The 18867-nt window shown below is 39.1% G+C and overlaps 1 protein-coding gene across 4 annotated transcripts in view; it reads left to right on the plus strand.

Annotated features, from left to right (window-relative positions):
• LOC130914348 (intermembrane lipid transfer protein VPS13B-like) overlaps positions 1–18867 on the plus strand; it is a 625421-nt gene that overhangs the window by 92248 nt on the left and 514306 nt on the right. For all 4 annotated transcript variants that reach the window (XR_009062893.1, XM_057833447.1, XM_057833446.1 and 1 more), the window contains exon 16: positions 1772–1896. Coding sequence is in view for 3 of the 4 variants with exons in the window: in XM_057833447.1 (XP_057689430.1) it covers positions 1772–1896 (125 nt within the window). In the remaining variant the exon portion in view is untranslated. The remainder of the gene's footprint in view (positions 1–1771; positions 1897–18867) is intronic.

An 18867-nucleotide genomic window follows, 5' to 3' on the forward strand; every position in this document is an offset into this window, starting at 1 on the left:
GCCGCAGCTCGCAGCCTCTGGAGGACGTAATCCACGTAGCTCCAACCAAGCCGGTTTCGAGGCTTCCGGCGAGCGCGGTAATACGACCTTCGCCGATGCGAGAATGTAGAAAAGGAACTAGTGCTGGGTGAGCGGGGCTCTTATCGACCTCTGACGTCACCCAGGTCACGTCCAATGGCGTGACTTTGTTGGTATTTTATTCTCGACCTTTGTGCTGCGCACACGTAGATATCCAGGTGCTAAGCACCGCCCTCTGGCGGTCAGAAGGAATGAAATAGAACTCCCTAGTAGTTCAGTAAATAGCTTTGCTGCCTTGTGGGACTTTGTTTAGTATTCGCCATGTTTAGAAAGAGCTTTCTGTTAACTGTTGAGCCATACCTCTGAGAGGCCGTGTCATCTCTAGCCACTGATAATAAACTGTTGGCTGGAAACCCACCACCAAGATGTTGGTCTGGTGTCAGTTAACCCTTGTGACACTTGATCGTAAAACAAGCCAAACGATTGTCGCATTGCACTGTGGAGGCAGACCTCTGTGCCTGTTTGGAATTTCACTCACTCAGCACGTGTAAACTGTGACTGCATGGTGACTATGATTTAATATTAATTTTGTGCATGTAAATGTAGTTAATTCATTTTTCCCAGATAAAGGTACCATTACTTATTAAAACACAAGTTATGAACCTGTGTTGAGGATGTTGGAATCATGAATGCTCTTATAGCTCTTTGTCTTGTCAGGATGAATTCCTTCTGTCAAAGCAGAAAGCCTATTGACTTTGGAGGATATTTGACACAATATAACCTTGACTTAAAACAGCACGTTCCTTTTACTGTGTGCCAATTTCCAACTTACAGATCAAAGTCAGAAATTACTTTGAAATCATTTTTTAAAGGATGTCCATCCCCGGATGTTCAAAGTATCTTCATTTTCCATTTTAACAATGAAATATTTTAAGTACCTCCCCTGAAAATATTCAAACATTGCAAGCGCTGTACACCACGAACATGATTCTATTTGCACATATCAAGATTGCCCTCAGAGTGATCATTAACATAACTATAAAGGGCTCTTCTATTTATGTTTCTGGATTTAATTTATGTGGTAAACGGAAACTATCTACTTTTGTTCCGACTGCAAACGGCAGTTGTGGCATTTACAAAATAAATTAAACAAAAAATTACTGGATATCATATACATTTGTTGTAAAAGTGCCTAAACTCTGATTAAACATGAGGAATTGGGTAGACTGATTATCTATGGCGAAAAAATGCTGTACAAATGATGTATACCTGACTAGCCACTCGTAACTGCACTCAATACTTGAGGAATTGAGAAACATTGAGAAACTGTTGAGAATATGTTGCTTGCGATTCTGAATGTAATCTAGAATTTTCCTGTGCGTAAAAATTGAAAAACTGAGGGTACAAAGCCTTGTTAACACAGCTCTAATTTTAACAACTTTAAGTTTGCAAGTACAGTGCAATGTTCAAGAGTGTTTCTGACTCGTAATTAGTGTATTAAAAAACTTTACGGACCAAATAATATATAATAAACATACAGATGGACAGTCTATAGGGACATAAACAAGTTTTGGCATATAGAGGGTGCTCAAACATTTGCATGCTGTTTTTATGTTCCCAGTGGTCTCCTGTTAAGTATATAGGACCATGCACACATTTGGGCACATTGAGTATGCCCAATTTTTTCATGCCAGTGCATATAATTGAAAATGAGCTCATGCACATATACTAATAAGTTTCTCCGTTTCTTTAGATTTTTGGGTTCCAGGCAGGTCTGACATGCCAAGACAGTGCAGGCGGGTTCTCTCCCCTCCTGCCTGTTATTCCATCCTTCAGCACCGCAATTTATGGGAAGACGATCCAGATACCTGCATGCTGGTAAGTACTTGTTATGCATCAAGAACTTTTTATTCTTTAAATATATATATTTTAGTTAAGCCTGTCGCAATATGCAATAATTCCATTTATCGCGCAATATATTAAAATGAAGGCGGTAATTTTTCCGCTGCGATTTATCGCCTCGCGTGCACGTGCGTGCGCGCATGCGGCAGACGTGCTGTTAAAAGTTCGGATTCCTCGTTACCAACTGCACAAAATGCATCTTTGTTCCAAGTCCGGCAAAAACTAGCGCCAGAGCCAATCTTTCCCATTATATCCTGTTGTTCAACGTATACCGGCCGCATCAGTGCTCCGGAGTGACTGTGGACCATCTACAGCGCGCCGGTGTCGTTGACGTGTGGGCGCTCCCGTCAGGAGTGACATTTCACGCGGGTGGCTGTTTTTCGGCACAACGCCGGATATTTACAACGAAGTCCGCCAAAACATTGTTACCGACTAGGCTGCTACGAACAACCTCGCTTTGACAATAAACAGCTGAATGAAATTAAGAGCGCTGTGTCATATGCTGGTGTTGTGTAATAATGAGCAGACGTGACTTCAGCGGCGCTTGTTAACTTTTTTAATGCGCGCACTCACTAGATATCATGAAATGGCACACTAGATGTGCTACGTCCCATGCCATTGGCTACGTGAGCACAGAGTGATTATGGGTTACGTAGTCCATATACTACATCGATGAATTCTAAACTGTCATGACTGAATGGAAGTTATAAGGCCAAATCATTCCATACCAGTGACTACAGATAATGTTGCAAATATTGTTAATTCAGTACGTGACACAGATGGATTCGGACCACAAATAGGATGTCTTGCTCATGTAGTAAACCTAGCTGCTAAGAAAGCTGTAGCAATCAACAGTGGGCCTTGCCTCACTTTACAAACAGTAAAGATTGTTCTCAGCACTTTTGTACAAACGTTTTTCAGATCAGTAAGAAGTAAGCACATACAGTAAATATTATGCACTAAAATGCATGTTTATATGATGGCAATTTAATTTTTGCTCGCCAGCAAAAAAAAAAAAAAAAACCGAAACAAAAAATATGATTGTTTTTTTTTTTTTTTACAGAGCATTAAATGTATTGAATCGGATCGAAAATCGTGACCCCCGTATCAAAAATCGTACCGAACCGTGACTTAACTGTATCGTTGCATCCCTATGGAACACCATTGCAGAAGCTATGACGGGGAAAAGTTTTCATTTGCCTAAATGCTTAAGTTATTAAGTGCAATTTTTTTTTTCTCTCTTTTTTTTTTTTAAACACATTTTATTTATTCTGTGGTGCTGTGCGGTATCAATATCAAGTTTTTTTTTTTTTTTTACTTAAGAGGCATGGTCTATTGTTTTTAGCTGTGATTTCTTAAAAAGTATTTTTGAATTTATCTATTAATGTATACTGTATTCTCACTGTGTTATTGTAAATTGGTTAAAAAAAAAATTTGGGGGGCGCAATAATATCGCATATCGCAATAATTTATGAGAATAATTATCGCACACTAATATTTGTTATCGCGACAGGCCTAATTTTAGTCATCAAAATGTAACATTCTATGATATATTCAGCCAGATTACAAAAATAAGTAGCGAGGGAGAGATTAAATGTAATTCAGTAAATAAGTACAGTAAACATTAATACTTCTAAGATCGTTAATATAAAACTATGAAATGTCAAGAAAACAGTAAGTGCGCCATATTCAAATGCTACTGAGTAAAGTAGTTAATTGCACGTTTTACAAACTTGAACCTCCGTTTGTTGGAAGATCTGCTTTTAACTGCTAAGCAGCACTTAGCAGCTGCAGCTCTACGCTTTACAGAAGACTTGCCAAAAGAAAATTAATTCAATTCAATTTTATTTGTATAGCCCTATATCACAACAAGGTTGTCTCAAAGGGCTTTGCAGAGGCAATATGATACACAGTCAGAAACAGTAGATGAATTTGATAAAGTTCAAGTCCTGAAAATTAGTAAATCAATGCATAGGCTTCACTATCAGTTGACGGGGCTCGGGGCCGATCCGTAGGGGGCCTATTTAAAAAACATCAAATATTTTCAAAACCAAAGCCACTAGCAACCTAAAACCAAAACAGGCACCCATAAATGAGTCTCCAAGAGCTGCGTCATCAAAAAATTCAATGTCGTTCCCTAATAAAATCGTGATTAATTATTTTTTATATAAGCACAGGTATAGCAAAATTTAAAATGGGTATAAAATTATCAAACTTTATGCTAGATGCACAAAAATCCCCAAATGCAGAGATTATCACCTATATTTTCAGCATCCATAGCAATATTTAACATATATAAGGCTTCTGCCAGAAGAGCTTTTCACGTTGAAAATCCTACTGAATAAATGCTTAAATCGCGCAATATCTATAGATAGTAATGTAGAACAGTCTAGATTCTTGGTTAAAAGCAAAAAACGGGCAGTTAACGTTCATTTTACGTAAATTTCTAGCAAAAGTTACGGTATTGTGTAATCCAACATGTCGGCCGTCACGAAACAAAGAGCTTTTTAACTTGAAAATTCTTGTAAATAAATGCTTAATTCGCGCAATTTCTATAGATATGAATGCAAAACAGTCTAGACCAGTGGTCTCCGAACTATTCCACATAGGGCCGCAGTGGGTGCAGGATTTCACTCCAACAAAACAAGACCATACCTTTTCACCAATCTGGTGTTTCATAAGTGTAATCAGTTGATTGCAGTCAGGTGCTGCTTCTTTTAGTACAAACCACATTGGTTATAAGGCCTGTGCTTGATCGGTATGAACAAAAACCAGGAACCACAACGGCACTCGAGGACCGGTTTGGAGACCGCTGGTCTAGACTCTTGGTTGAAAGCAAATAACGGGCAGGATCATTCATTTTACGTAAATATTTCAAGCCAAAGTTACACTGATTTTATCCAGTGATGTTTTTTCCCCCCCCACATTTCAAAGTGCATGCGATGTGTTATTGCATATAATAATTACCTTAAATCCTCGACCAAATCAATCTTGAGACACTCCCGCCTGCTTGTATGCAGTAAAACCTTCATCGTGTTTCCACCTGTATCCGGCGTTGGAACGCAGCGTGTGTTTATCACAGTGAAAGCAAACTCTGGCTGGGTCAGCCCCCTACGGGAAGGCGTGGTGCAATGTCTGTGGGAGCTCATGGTGGAGTCTATGGCTAATCATTGCTAACCAACATCATTTTTGCGTTTGAAGTGCTTTTTGATTAAACTATTACACAAATAATGTCAGTAAAACATTGTACTTTACTTTGAAATATAAAAATGTTATATTTTCAAAACCAATTCGAAATGAAATGATGGTTTAAACAAACCGTTTTGATTGAGTACGACTAATTCTGTGCCAGATCACATGCAGCCTCTGCACTTTTACTCGCAACTTACAGTAAAGTGTTCAACTTGAAAATCAATTCATCCTCATTGGTTTTAATTTAAACCTGTCAAACTGGTGAAGATGGGTTAAGTTTCTCTTTACGTTCTGACAATTTCCGTGCATGTACATTTGAGAACAGGTCACACAGGAAACTAGACATACTCCATCTAGTCTTCCATATATGAGTCGGTCTATGCTGAAAGTGTTTTACATCTATGTTCTCAACATGAACCTTGTAGCTGCTTGTTTGATCTCCAAGTGTGCCTTTTCTGCCCTGCCTACATCAAATAGTGGATTCAGATGTGAAACGGATGTTATTTTTCCCTGTATGTTTCTCTTTTAAGAAAGCCTCACAGATCGTACCATGCTGGATTTCTTTTTTGGATCTGGGACCAGCCCTTAGAAATAACACTGACAAGCTCCCCCTGCATGTCTACTTCCCTTAACAGATTAATAGGCAGGGTGCTCTTGTGCAATATTTTGGATTTTTCTCGTATACCTTGGCTTAGGTTTGACCTTTTCTGTCTTTTGAGGTATGCCTTGCTTTCTTTATCAAACTACAGAAAAATTATACTTAATTGACAGTGTGCTATAAGAATGATGTTTAGCAGTTAGAGGAACATAGGTTCAAAATAGCAGATACCCTACACAGCTTATTAGTTCTGTTTTATTTAATGTTTTCTAACCAGCTGGATACATGCAAGAGTCCTGTGTTTCATAATTCACAAATGAGTGACTCGTGAAGGATTTTGATGAGTTTTTCAACTTTAAAATTAGGGGTCACCAATCAAAGTGAGATCTTCTACTTACACTCGACAGTAATTATTGTGAAAGGCTAAAATTTCTTTTATAATAAGGAATTTGCTTTATGACGTTTAAAGGTGACGACGTGTAATTCCAATTTTTCCACTGTTTCTTGCATAACATGGATCAGAATGAATATGTGACTTGGTTAAAGTCTGTCAACTATGTGGTTTGGGGTTTGATTGCTATTGCTTTTTTAAGTCAAATGGCTCTGCAAACAAGCAAATTTGAAATCTGTGACGTCAGCAGTGCATCTTATGCAAGTACTTACTGACTTTGTACTCTCTACACTCCTAGTCCCCAGTGGCTATGCAAAGTCTTAATGTAAATCTTGACCGCAGACACACTGGATCACCAACTGCCAATTAGAGCAAAGCTGCCTGTTGTCAAAAGTTGGACATTTCAGGTCAAAGAACCTCCTGTTTTTTTTTTCTTAACCATTAATGTCTTTTACCGATAATTTGCACCATATTTAGTAACATATATGTACAGGGTGGTTGAAAAGTAAATCCCCATTCCAAAAATACTTATAATTTATTCAAATGTTGTAATATTGTTTGCATTTTTTAGTGTCGCTTGATGTATGGCAATTAAATCTATGTCCTCATTTTCTTTCCACGTCTTTAATTTGTTTGAGATTTCAGAGCCCTACAAAAATGACTTTTTCGGACTACGGGTAAACATTTCTTTAACAACTTGCAGTACCTTGGAATTTCTTCAGACATCAGCCACAGATCTTGTGGTGATGAGTTTTCATGACCTGATTGTCTTAGCCTCAACTTAAGCATGACTTCTTTTAGTGGTTCTTCATAATCTTTGTACTTGAACAACAGATCTCTAAACTACATCCAGCCATTTCTTTAGGGCTCTGTAATCTCGAACAAATTAACAGATCTGGAAGGAAAACGAGAACACGGATTTGAATGCCATACATCAAGGAACTTTCTCAAAAGGAATTGAGAAACATATTACGTTTGAATAGTAAAGGCCTTTTCACACTAGCGTCAGCACAGTGTGAAGAGCTGTCCACTGCAAGAGCAAAACGGGAGAAGCCACGTAGCCTGACGTAGACGCTGTCAGGAAGTGAAAAGCGGTAACCATATTTACTATAATCCCAAGCACCAATGTGTTTTTCATTGTTGCACAAGAAAAAACAGCGACTTTTCCTATTTCAATGAGTAGGGGGCATTATAATAGCCGTGTGAAGTTTTATTAGTTTCCATACGTTGCCACACAAACGCACATTACGATGCCATTTAGCTTAGCAAAAAGAGGTATGAAAGTCATTTTTTGAGTGCCCCAGAGCTCGCGAAACTTTAAAAAGGCGCATTTATCAAGGTTTCGTCGGCCGAAGTGTACGTATATCCCTCTGCTGAAACAGCCCGACAGCACAGATACAAGTACGCCTGCCCCTCTGCTATTGGATCCGTTGTTGATGTAAGCGCGGCGGTGCTTTGAAAGTAGAGCAAGGCTCTATTTTGGGCTGTGCCTCTCACTTGCTGTTGTACACAAAATGGCCACCCATTTCTGACCTTCGCCGAAAAGTGCCCTCCCACATACACAATGCCGCTGAACCCTTCACACTAGGCTGCCACTAATTTGAAACGGCCTTAATTATAAGTATTATGAAATAGGGACTTACTTTTCAATCACCCTGTATGTATTATTATAATGGATTCTTATTTATTTAATAATATTATTTTATTATGTATTTTAATGAACTTTCTCAACTTGATTTAGTGTCAACTTGAAAGCAAAAACACAAAGGTTTTGAAGTCTTTTTTTTTTTTTTTTTTTTTTTTTTTAATGTATTAATATATCATTGTAATGTCATGTCATATCCGTACCACTTATCTTTAATTATGTTTTGGGGGGGATTGGATTAGCATTTTGGAAATAGCATAATATTAGTCTAACTCTGGACTTTAGATTAGTCGGGAATGTTTTTGTTCATCTTAAAACATGAAAAGTCGAACAGTGTATTGCGGTTTCCTCTTTCACTTGAACAGGAAGGAAAGTGCACACATTTGATGTACTTCAACCAAATTTCCTTGGATTTATAAAGTAACACTATGGAAATTGGATAACCTCTGGGCATCTTTAAAGATCCAGTTACTCTCCAGTGTATTTTTCTTACAGTCTGACTCCTAAACTCATGTTGCTCACCACAAAACTCTTGCCTCACACAGTTGACTGCCTGGGACTTTCAGTAGGGAAAGTACATTGGTCTGACATCCCATCTCTGCCAACCTTGGCCTTAACTGGGCATGATCTGTAATGTCAGACCTTTGATCTCTTCAACTGAGATATCCTACACCAACTACACTGCAATGGTGATTACTGATTGTAGAGTGACCATGTTAAAATTTGAGCTAAAATGTCAATTATACAGACAAAAAAAATCCTATAAAATTACATTTTTTAAAAATCATATGGTTCTTGACTAGAAACTTTTCAACAAAACTGCATTTTCCTTCAGCATGTTATATATTCTAATTTTAATGAAATATTTCAAAAGCCGCTTTTAACTTTAACACATTTGATTTGACTGGCTTGGTGCAACACTGTGTGAATCCAGTCTGGTAATACCTAACAGATAGCGTTTGCAGTTGTTAAACAGTAAATGTATACCACTTGGTCATGTTCTCTGATTGTATCTGAATAGAGGTGAAGGTTAGTTTAATGTGGCTTCACACGGAACAAGGTGATATAGTATCTTTTAGTGTAAATGGATCCAAAGAATGACAACTATCTGGTTTGCATTATGAATCATTTCACACTTAGACTGGCATATAGTTCTGTGCAATTCCAATATCTAAGGTTTTCAACTCCACCCTGCTCAGTTTCAATTGTTCTGGCTGTTAAGGCCCTAATCCCAGATAAGATCAGTGCTATAAAAAGTAGGAATTGTTGAGGGATGTGGCACTTTGAATGTGTGTTAGAAGTGCCACCTGCATTGATCTACCCAGGAGCCCACCCCCCAACACACTTATGTCTTGCAATATGAAGGGCCACCTATAAGCATCAGCATATGGAGGCAGTCCAGGTCTGGGGCCCACCAGCCAACCAAGCAACAAACCCACAGCAGCTTAGTGTGACTGGTCGCTTTGCAGACTATAATTCAGACCCACGTCAGCTTTTATGTGGCACTTTTAACAGCCCCTATTTCTCGCTCTGCTATTTCAGAGGGGATAATTTCTTAGACCATGTGGCATTACAGGTGCATGGTATATTGCCACTAAAAGCTCATTTACCCTGGGAATGTTTAAGAACAGTTTAGGTATCTAACTCTTGTTACAGCTCATTGTCAATAGTTTTATTCTGTTTTTAACACAACTTAAAGGATTATTTTATGTGAAGTTGAAAAGTCCATTACCATGTCTGGACCAGTGGTCTAGACTCTAGATTAGCTCATGGTGGTGATTTATGAAGGCTGCTTGAGGCATCTCAGGCATGAGCACCGGGGTGTGATTGTAATGCCTCATTACTTCTGTTCATACTTGGTCAAGGCAAGCAGCTCCTGGTCTACGTCTCCAAAAAAGCACCACCAAGAAAAGGTTTTACGAAATCTTCACTGATTCAAGTCACGTTTATCAAACATACCTGAAATGTCAAAGAATACAATGAGCCTCATTCACTAATACATGCATGGAAATGTTCTTAATTAGCATATTGGCAAAATAGCAGTCCGATTTATGACGTGTGTACTTTCCAGTCTTGTTCGGAGCAACATTCATTTGCAACATTCATTTTCCAATTAGTTTTCAATGAAGGCCAAATTATGTTAAGATTGCTAAACCGTGGGCTACATTCCGCAAATGTTTTTGCAGCAATTATTATGACGCTATTGTCGTGCTTAGTCGTAGAATTGGTAGTTTGTTGTAGTTGCACATGCGTTTCCAGTACTTGTCACAGCCTGTATTAAAGGAGCAGATAAGTGAAAAATATACTGTAAAAATCCAATACCAATATGTTTTTTAATACCACTGAAGAATATTTTGATTAACAAAATATTTATGTCCTGCGGATGGATAATTCGATGAACAGCTAGATAGATGGATGATGGATAGATTGATGGATAGAAATGGAATTAAAGCAACATAACAGGGGAACGGCGTCTATCTGCTGCAATGAACTACTCATCAGAGACTATGGGAGGGGCTGCGGCACTTTGAACTCCAGGCAAGCTGCCTAAGTACAGTGGGACAACACAACTGGAGCCACACCTGTCTCAAGTTCTACTGGCAGTTTGGCACAATGGTTGGAGGGATGGAGAGGCCGCCACTCACCTGGCCCTGCCTTTGGAAGGTGATGCTCCACAAGTCCTTCTCGACTTGGCCCCAGCAGAGCAGTGAAACAGACAGGCTCTGATGGGGGCGCAAGGGAGACGATTTGGTAAACATCACTTCACTGATGAGAGCAGAGACAAATTGGCTGACCAGCGCTGCCTAGGGGGGGAGAGCTTGGGCATTTTCGCTGCAGATGTACAACTGTATACAAGACAGAGGTCGCTGTGGTCGTGCAGCGTTGGAGCCGTCAGAAATGGGTCATGATTATGGAGAGCGAAATTCAAGATTTGGAACGCATTGTGGAGTTGACACGGAGAGATTTTGAGAGCTTGCTGCAGCGTGACAGAGAGAGACTATGTCTTGGCTGGCCTGGGAATGCCTTGGGATCCCCCAAGAAGAGCTGGCTGAAGTGGCTGGGGAGAGGGAAGTCTGGTCTTCCCTTTTGAGGCTGCTGCTCCCGTGACCCGACCTCGGATAAGCCGGTGAAAATGGATCGATGAGTGCCTCACTGTTAACCACCAGGGCTTAAGACATAAATTTTGTGTGGTGGTGTTGTCATCGGATTTTCCTCAGTGTGAAAAACTCTAGCTTCCATTACGGCTGACAATGATGTTGCATATATCATATCTTGTAATTTAGTAATATAGTTCTTAGTAAAGGATCAGCAATGTTGAACCTATGCCGAACCATCGTTAAATGTCATCGGAAGTCTTACTGAAATTGCATCCATTACATGGAAGAGTAACCAGCTGTGAACAGCTTTTAAAAGGTTTCTAGGAATAAAATATACCGTATTGGCCCGAATATAAGACGGCCCTGATTATAAGACGACCCCCTTTTTTTCAAGACTTAAGTTTAAAAAAAAGACTTTTTGAACACCAAATTAATTTTTTTATACAGAAAATAATTACAGTACATCAGAAACAAATGATTATAACAATATATTTGATTAAAAAAAAAAAAAACATGTTATTTTGCCTCATTCAAATCTTAATATCTGAGCATGTCAGTATGTAAACTAAAGTGCAATCACATTCGTAAATGAATGGCTTCTGGTTTTTGAAATGTAAATAAACCAATCTATTGTGATAAAACAACAAAATTGCAATAACTGCATTAACCATCAAGTTGAAGTCTAACTGTAACTGTAGTCTTGAAACACATCTGAATAAGGAAAAACATTGCAATAAAATAATGCAAACTGGTTAAACTTGAGAGTAGCTGAGATCTGTCATGACAGAACATCGCTTCAATGATATCTAGCGCCATCTAGCGTCGTGAATGGGTATAATGTCTAGACCGCGAATATAAGACAAACCCCACTTTTTCAGTCTTATTTCAATGCAAAAGTACACCGTCTTATATTCGGGCCAATACGGTAATACATGGAATCCAAAAACAGGAAATTGATAAATATTATTGAGGAAAACATCTAAAGGTGTAAATGTTTATAATATTATTTATTACATTATATTAATAAATCAATGCTATGGTTGTACAATAAAGTAAGATAGGATAGAGAAGAGAATATCCCCACCATCAATGGTGGAAAACGAAGAGCACAGACTCAAATCAGGAAGGTTCTTCCTAACTGTCGGTATCCAAACTAATGATACAAGAAAACGCGCGACTACAACTAAGTTTGGAGACCGAACAGGAGGAAAGTTGTTGTCCCATACATGGCTTGTTTACCTAAGAAAAGAGAATTCTCTAAAGATAACATACATTTTGAAACCACAGACACACTTGGATAAAAGCTGATTCAATCCAAGTACAAAATCTGTGGAAGCGAACTCGGCAGTATTGTTTATGCAGCACAATGCAGTATAGTGCAAGGAATGTAGTGACCTCTACATTGGAGAAACTAAGTAGTCACTTTACAAACGTACTGTATGTCGCCACATCACTGGGTGGCTTTTTTTTAAAGTCAAGAATTAGCATTACGTTAGTATTTTGAGAAGAAAGGAAAGTCCCTCGAAGATAACATTGGAGGAGGAGGTTAAAGTCATTTCGTATCATTTGCGACTGATTGGAATGCAGGACGGTGATTCCACCAGACACCAAGTAACAACAAAAAAACACCGGACTGGCATGAATGCACTCGATGGACTCTTTCCATAGAGAAGAGGCCTTTTGGATGGAAATACAAGAACAGTGCTCAATTCAGCCTTTGCAGTTTTTTGATAGTTTTTGCCAACTGAAACTAACCAAAATCTGAACTAAAAGCAACTTTTATCTTTTATTATGTAATATTTTTAAAATGCAATCTTCCTTCCATCTAAGAGTTTATTGAATTTTAACTACAGATGGTTTTGTTCAAATTGCAAACATTGTGGTGAAATTAAGAGCAAGTGTTGATGCTTTCAGTTGACTGAAACACGAACACGATTAATATCTGAATCACTCATCTGTGGGACTGAAGTTTGAGGGAGGGAAAACAGTGGGAAATGGGGAAGGGTAGATGGATTATCAACTCTGAATGGATTATCACTGTGGTGTGCATTCCACTTCCCTCTCCTCCCCACAATTCCTCAGACTGCGGTGCTGCGCCACTGCTTCCCATGAACCAGTCGCTCCATTTTTTGCTGCTTCATAGTTCATATTTCCATCTCCTGTCCCAGAATGATACTAAACAAAATCCTTCTGATCTATTTGTCATTTCACTGTGACATGATCTTCAACTGCAACGACAACTATAACAAAAAATGTAACAATTGTTATCTCAGATTAATGACCCACAAGTCTTCCTCAGCTCGACATGTTAGATAATGTCGGGAAGCTACATGCGCTGTTATACAGATTTATACAACCCATCACATACAGTACCCAAGCCTCTTGATATGATGTTCTTTAACGCCTGATGAACCACGTCATTGCCATTTTCTCGCCTTGCGATCTGCAGCTGTCTGCACAACTTGATTAAAACATTTCTTTTAGTAATCCCTGTGTAATGAAGCTCTCTCCTGAGAATGTGTGCGTGCATGTGTGTTAGGTCAAGGGTGCTCCAGATGGTGTGTGTGTGCAGCCGTGTGTTGAGAGGCACAGGGAGTTGTGGGGGGGGGGTAAGGAGGAGTGAGTTCACTCTCTTTCTTAGTTTTGGTATTTCAAGACCGATGACTGAGAAATGCACACTTGGAACAAGTTTGACACCGAGGAATTGAAAACCTTTAAAAAGTGACCAGAAATCTAGCCACGACATCATCTTAATTCCCTACTCACTCAATTTTGAAGTAGTTGTAAATTCTTTGGTTTGCCGGCTGGATATCATGATTTCCTCACTTATTTAATTGGAATGATTTTACAAAGCAATCAGCACAATTTATTACAGATACTATACGGGATATTTTTGCTTGCATTTGAACCTTCCTGGTTTGAAACATATCTGGGCCCCGCACCCAAAAGAAAACATTGAATGATCTCACTTTCTCTGCAATAATTTTCTGAGTTGGTGAGATTGTTATAGTTATACTTTTTCCTACATGTACAGTATATGTAAATATCGAAGGCTTAGGTTCGGATTTACACTAAAATCCTGGCTTTGGAACACACTAAAATGTCAATTTTTCACCACTGGTTTTGAGACTCCTGATGTATACGATATATTGAGTCAATCAAATGTTGAAATCAAAATTTGAGATTCTGCCGAAGGCATAGTACTGGTATTCAAAAAGCTCTGAGGGTTGGACCCTGTTTTTTAAAAATTTTTGGCAGTTGGAAGTCATAGCATTTTTAACAATTTTATCTCAGCACAATTTTAATTATCATGGACGATTTGCAGACAAAAATATGGCTTCCATCATTGTGCTTAGAGGACCTGTAAAGGAAAGCCTCAAAGTCCTTTACAGTTCCATGTCATTGGTACTGATACTGTATATCGATCACACATGAGTTAAAATCAAAAGCCAATACGTGAAAGACTTCCCCGCATGTTAACCAACTGCGGACGATAACATATTCACATATGAGTATGTCAGAGACAATAACATTGCATTTTTTGTGCTCAAATCTTCACACTCAAGATGATAAGGTTGTTTTTTTTTTTAGGAAGCCCACCCCACACTGACCAATGCTTACTTTTGACTCGCACAACCGACTAGAACACAAACTGGCTTTTGTCAGAACCTACAAGACAGACCTGATAATGTCCTAACCAGCCCACAGACCAAAGAGAAACAGCATAGCCATATGAGTGAGACCTGCAAAGGAGATGGTTAGCCTAGGCGGTCGTTTGTGAAAACTAATTCCAGAACGGACAAGAGCAAGATGAAGAAGAAAGAAAAGCGTGACAGTTAAAACAGTTCCGTATGTATCAGGTCTGTCTGAGAAACTCAAAAGGTCTGGTACACACAAACCACCGGACACCGATAACCATCAGGTGTCCTCCGTTGAAGGCACACTCCTCTGAAAGTCAGCATTAATGAATTATTTGATTGGGTCAAAGAACAGAGTGCTGTTAACAACTCTGCCAAATTTGAACATTAATTTAAAAAAAAAAAAAAGCTAGCTCGATTAAATAAGGCTTCAAAAGAGGAAAAGTAATGCCAGGCCAAACCACAGCCTGCTCTGGTGCCAAATGTCTACTTGTTACCATAGCTTGTTTCACCGTAGATTTTACTTTTCTTTTGATTTTACACATCTCCATAACTCATCTACCATACCACCCCCGGCCTCAATTTGCTTCTTGCTTCCCACTATTCAGAACGCAGGTGAAGCTCATACATGGGGTAGTTGGATGGGGCCATCGTTTTTGCGACTTCCTCATGAAGCTCCACTGTGTTCAAAGTTGATATCCATATTCAAGTGAAACATAGCGGCTCGTTTACCACTTTCAATCGCCTCTAAGAAAAATATTCACACCCATACAATTGTCATGAAGCAATGGTGTTGCCAAGCAGTCCAAATTCAGTCCAAACAGTCCACACTTTTGAATGGGACAGTGCGAGACATAAAGATTTACAACAGTGTTCTGCCAAAATGTCATACCCGTGTGAAACTCCCGACTACAGGCAAATTTGACAGCCGAAGTACTACCGTGCGCTTTGTTTTTGTTTAGATTATGAATGTACGGAAAGCAAACTAGGCGATCCACTCAACGACTGTTGTTAACGAACTGAGAATTCCGTAATGTATCTTAACAACTGTCTTATTGCATTCTGAATGAATGATACCATTTTATTGTTGAAGCGTGCCTCCAACATTATTGCTTGGCACGGCCAGACTGTTCTCCCTGTATTTTTCAAACACCGTGAGAAGAGTCTGGGACTCAGCTCCTTAAAAGCCTCTCGAGCCTGAACGAAATCATCCGTGCAATCAGATTCGTTTATTTGCGTGACCTGTTCTTAACGAGCAACGTCACACTTGCGCGTTGGAAGTTGTTTCCACAAAAACACAGATGGCGAATGGGAGAGCCGAGAATATGTTCCAATCCGCGGTCAATTCCGTTTTGAATTACTACAAATACATCGAGTCGCTAAAACCAGCAGTCTGTCTTGCGCTAGCCATGTTGAATAAACTTCTCCGTTCTCCGCTCTCCTTGTATGTTTATCCCGACACGCTAGAGTTCCTTGTCGCTTTACCAACGTCACGTCTGCCCGTCGCTGATTGGTCAACTCCGCTGTCTGTCTGCTGTGGCTTGCTCCGCCCTGGAAATTTGCTCCGCGGAACGGTTGCCAGACCAGAGTCTATAGTTTCAGGCAACCAACATTAAGCCTAAATAGTTCAATTTTTCCCCACACTAAATCAATGAAGTGCCATCTTAACTGAGCATTGTTGAATGAACTGATAAGGTCTGCTCTTATGACAGGTGAATGGTCAACCAAAATACTTGGATGAATGAGAATAATAAGAGGCACACAGTTAATACAACTTGGATATTATAGTTGCACACACTCCTAAATGAGGATTTGAAAAAGTGAAGCCCTATCTTAACTAAAAAAATTGTCAATTTATCTTGTCGGCACGATTTTACATTTAAGCCATGTGTACACTTTTTAAATATAATACACTGTATCTTCAAAAGATTAAAAAATGTTTTGGTTCTAATCGAACGTTCACATCAAGATTCCATTACTGAGAGAGTGTTATGATGACGTTATAAACCATTGTGTAAATATATAGGATACCCTTGACCCCCCCCCCCCCCCCCCCCTTTTATTTTAAATTTATTTTTTTGGGTGGTACATTGACGAGCACCTTGCTCCTCGTCTCCCGACGACCTCCCAAGCCAAACAGCTGTCTTTGCCACTGTATTTTGAAAAGAGGGAGGGAAATGATTTCTCGTCCTTTTCAGGATGTGAGTTATAACATAAAGGAACTCTGTGGAAAAATGTCCGCTTGTTCCAAGCTTGTATTCTGGGACACTGTGTAAACCATGTGGATTGCTGCTCTTGGCAGTATTCTTCCAATCATGGTAAATTAAGTCTTAATTCTTTATGTTCCTGGGTTTTGCAAGCCGCAGGTGGCTCTGGAGTCGAGGGATTATTCTGTATTTTCTGTTCGCTTACTGATTCTGTCAGAACACTGGCACTGGGCTCATTATTTTGCCGAACATCTGAACTGACACTAAACAGTTAATGAACACTCACATTCCCCATACACACACGGATTACCTATAAACGTGTACATCAACAATTCTAATTTATTTATTACCACATTGTACCTGTAAAGGCCGGGGGAAAAAAACAACAACAACCACAACCTCGCATATTCAAATATTTCTAGAATAAGGCAGGAGTTTTTATTAATTTATATTCATCTGAGGACCACAAAAACAGCTAGTTCAGCTCTGGTTTTAGCAATATGCACTCTTCTTTTTTCGTCTGAGCAAACTGTGTGCACAGATGTGACAGGTCAGTTTCCTTTTGGATCAGTAACAGTTTTTGCATGAACTTGTGTATATTTTTAAACCTTAATTTGTCTCATTACAGGTAAGTGAAGTTTTGGGGTGGTTTGTCACCATTTGCATTGGGGTGTGCCCTGTGTTGGCAGAAGTACCGTAACAGCATGTTCAAAAGAGCTGTATTTTTCTGAAATTCATGACCCTCCGCGAGACCTGAACAAGAAGCTGGTCTGCCTGAGAACCACTTGCTTTTATGTACATGTAATTTTCTTAGGTGAAACTGCTTTATTTAAGGATAGACATATTAAATGATTTCTGATTGAAATGGTAGGATTGATCATAACCCAGCCCTGAGTTTTAACTGGATCTATATAAACTCCAAATTAGAGGAATTGGTTATTTGTGAGTCATGGCTGTTATTTCTTACATCTTTTAGATTAAACACATTCCTTTTAGTGCTTAAAAGCAACCTGCCGTCACTGTTTCATTTTCACATTTTAACCAATCCAAAGAGGAAACAGACGAGGCAGTAGTACTTCTCTCATAGTGGCCATAATTTATGACTCTCTGCTTCTGTACAGCAACCAGCCTTATCTTGCCGAGTTCCAAGCGAGGCAATAGAGCGGAAGACGGGTGTGCTTGTTTGTTAATAATCCATTATTAGACTTCCATTTGGCCTCACCTTGATTTGGTGTATGATATTGACATGAAATAACAGAGTTTTTCTGGAAATTGGGCTTACTGTTGTTGAAATGTACCTGGTGTTAGCTGGATTTGAGTTTAGTTGTTTTTAAAACTCCTGCCTAGTTTCAACCTCCCCTTTCCAAATATTAGCATTAGCGTATATGTTCTCTGCAGCAAATTTATTGACTTCAGCGACTACTGTGGGGCAGAACACTGTCAGTTCAATAAGGCACTAAATTCACAGAGCATGTGTCTTAATAATTTATGAGTCTGGATCCCAAATGGGTTGTGGGGCCACTTCTGGTGGGCCTCTATATTATAGTTGAAGTATGCTTTAATGAGGTCTACTTTCCAAGGTGCAAAGACAAATTCTATGTTCCATACAAATTCTTTGCTACCCAATACATGTTTTGTGTGGTAAACACGGTTTATTTATTTATTTATTTTTTTAAAGGCTTTCCAGACCCTATGAGAAAAGTTTTTTCTTACCTTTAGTGTTCATAGTCTTTTTATATGTGCACTACACTTGATCAAGTTAGAGAGCTTTATTTTGAAGGTTTTATCGACCTGATCAGCTGTTTTTAAGACACACTTGTAAGTAGTGACAGCTACGACGAAGGCAGGGGTTGTGGTGGAAACTTGCTATCCTGACGTTTAACATCCTGACACGAATGACACATTTTGCATTTTATTGTATTTAATTCCATCCATGTTGCTTTTTTGAATGAGTGTGGTATAATACAGCAAATGCAGGTGCATAATTATGAGGTTTTAGAGGCACTTAATAGTTCCCTTGAAATCACACTTGAATAAGACAACAAACCTTTATCCTTTGCCAATCCGCCTCTTGAAATGGCTTTGCGGACACATTTGCTCTGCATGTGGGGGACATTATTGTTGCATGGTCCCCTTCACTTTCTTTTGTACGTCAGCAAAATGTAAGTCTGTGTACAC

This window comes from Corythoichthys intestinalis, chromosome 4 (assembly GCF_030265065.1).
Source record: "Corythoichthys intestinalis isolate RoL2023-P3 chromosome 4, ASM3026506v1, whole genome shotgun sequence".
Taxonomy (NCBI): domain Eukaryota; kingdom Metazoa; phylum Chordata; class Actinopteri; order Syngnathiformes; family Syngnathidae; genus Corythoichthys; species Corythoichthys intestinalis.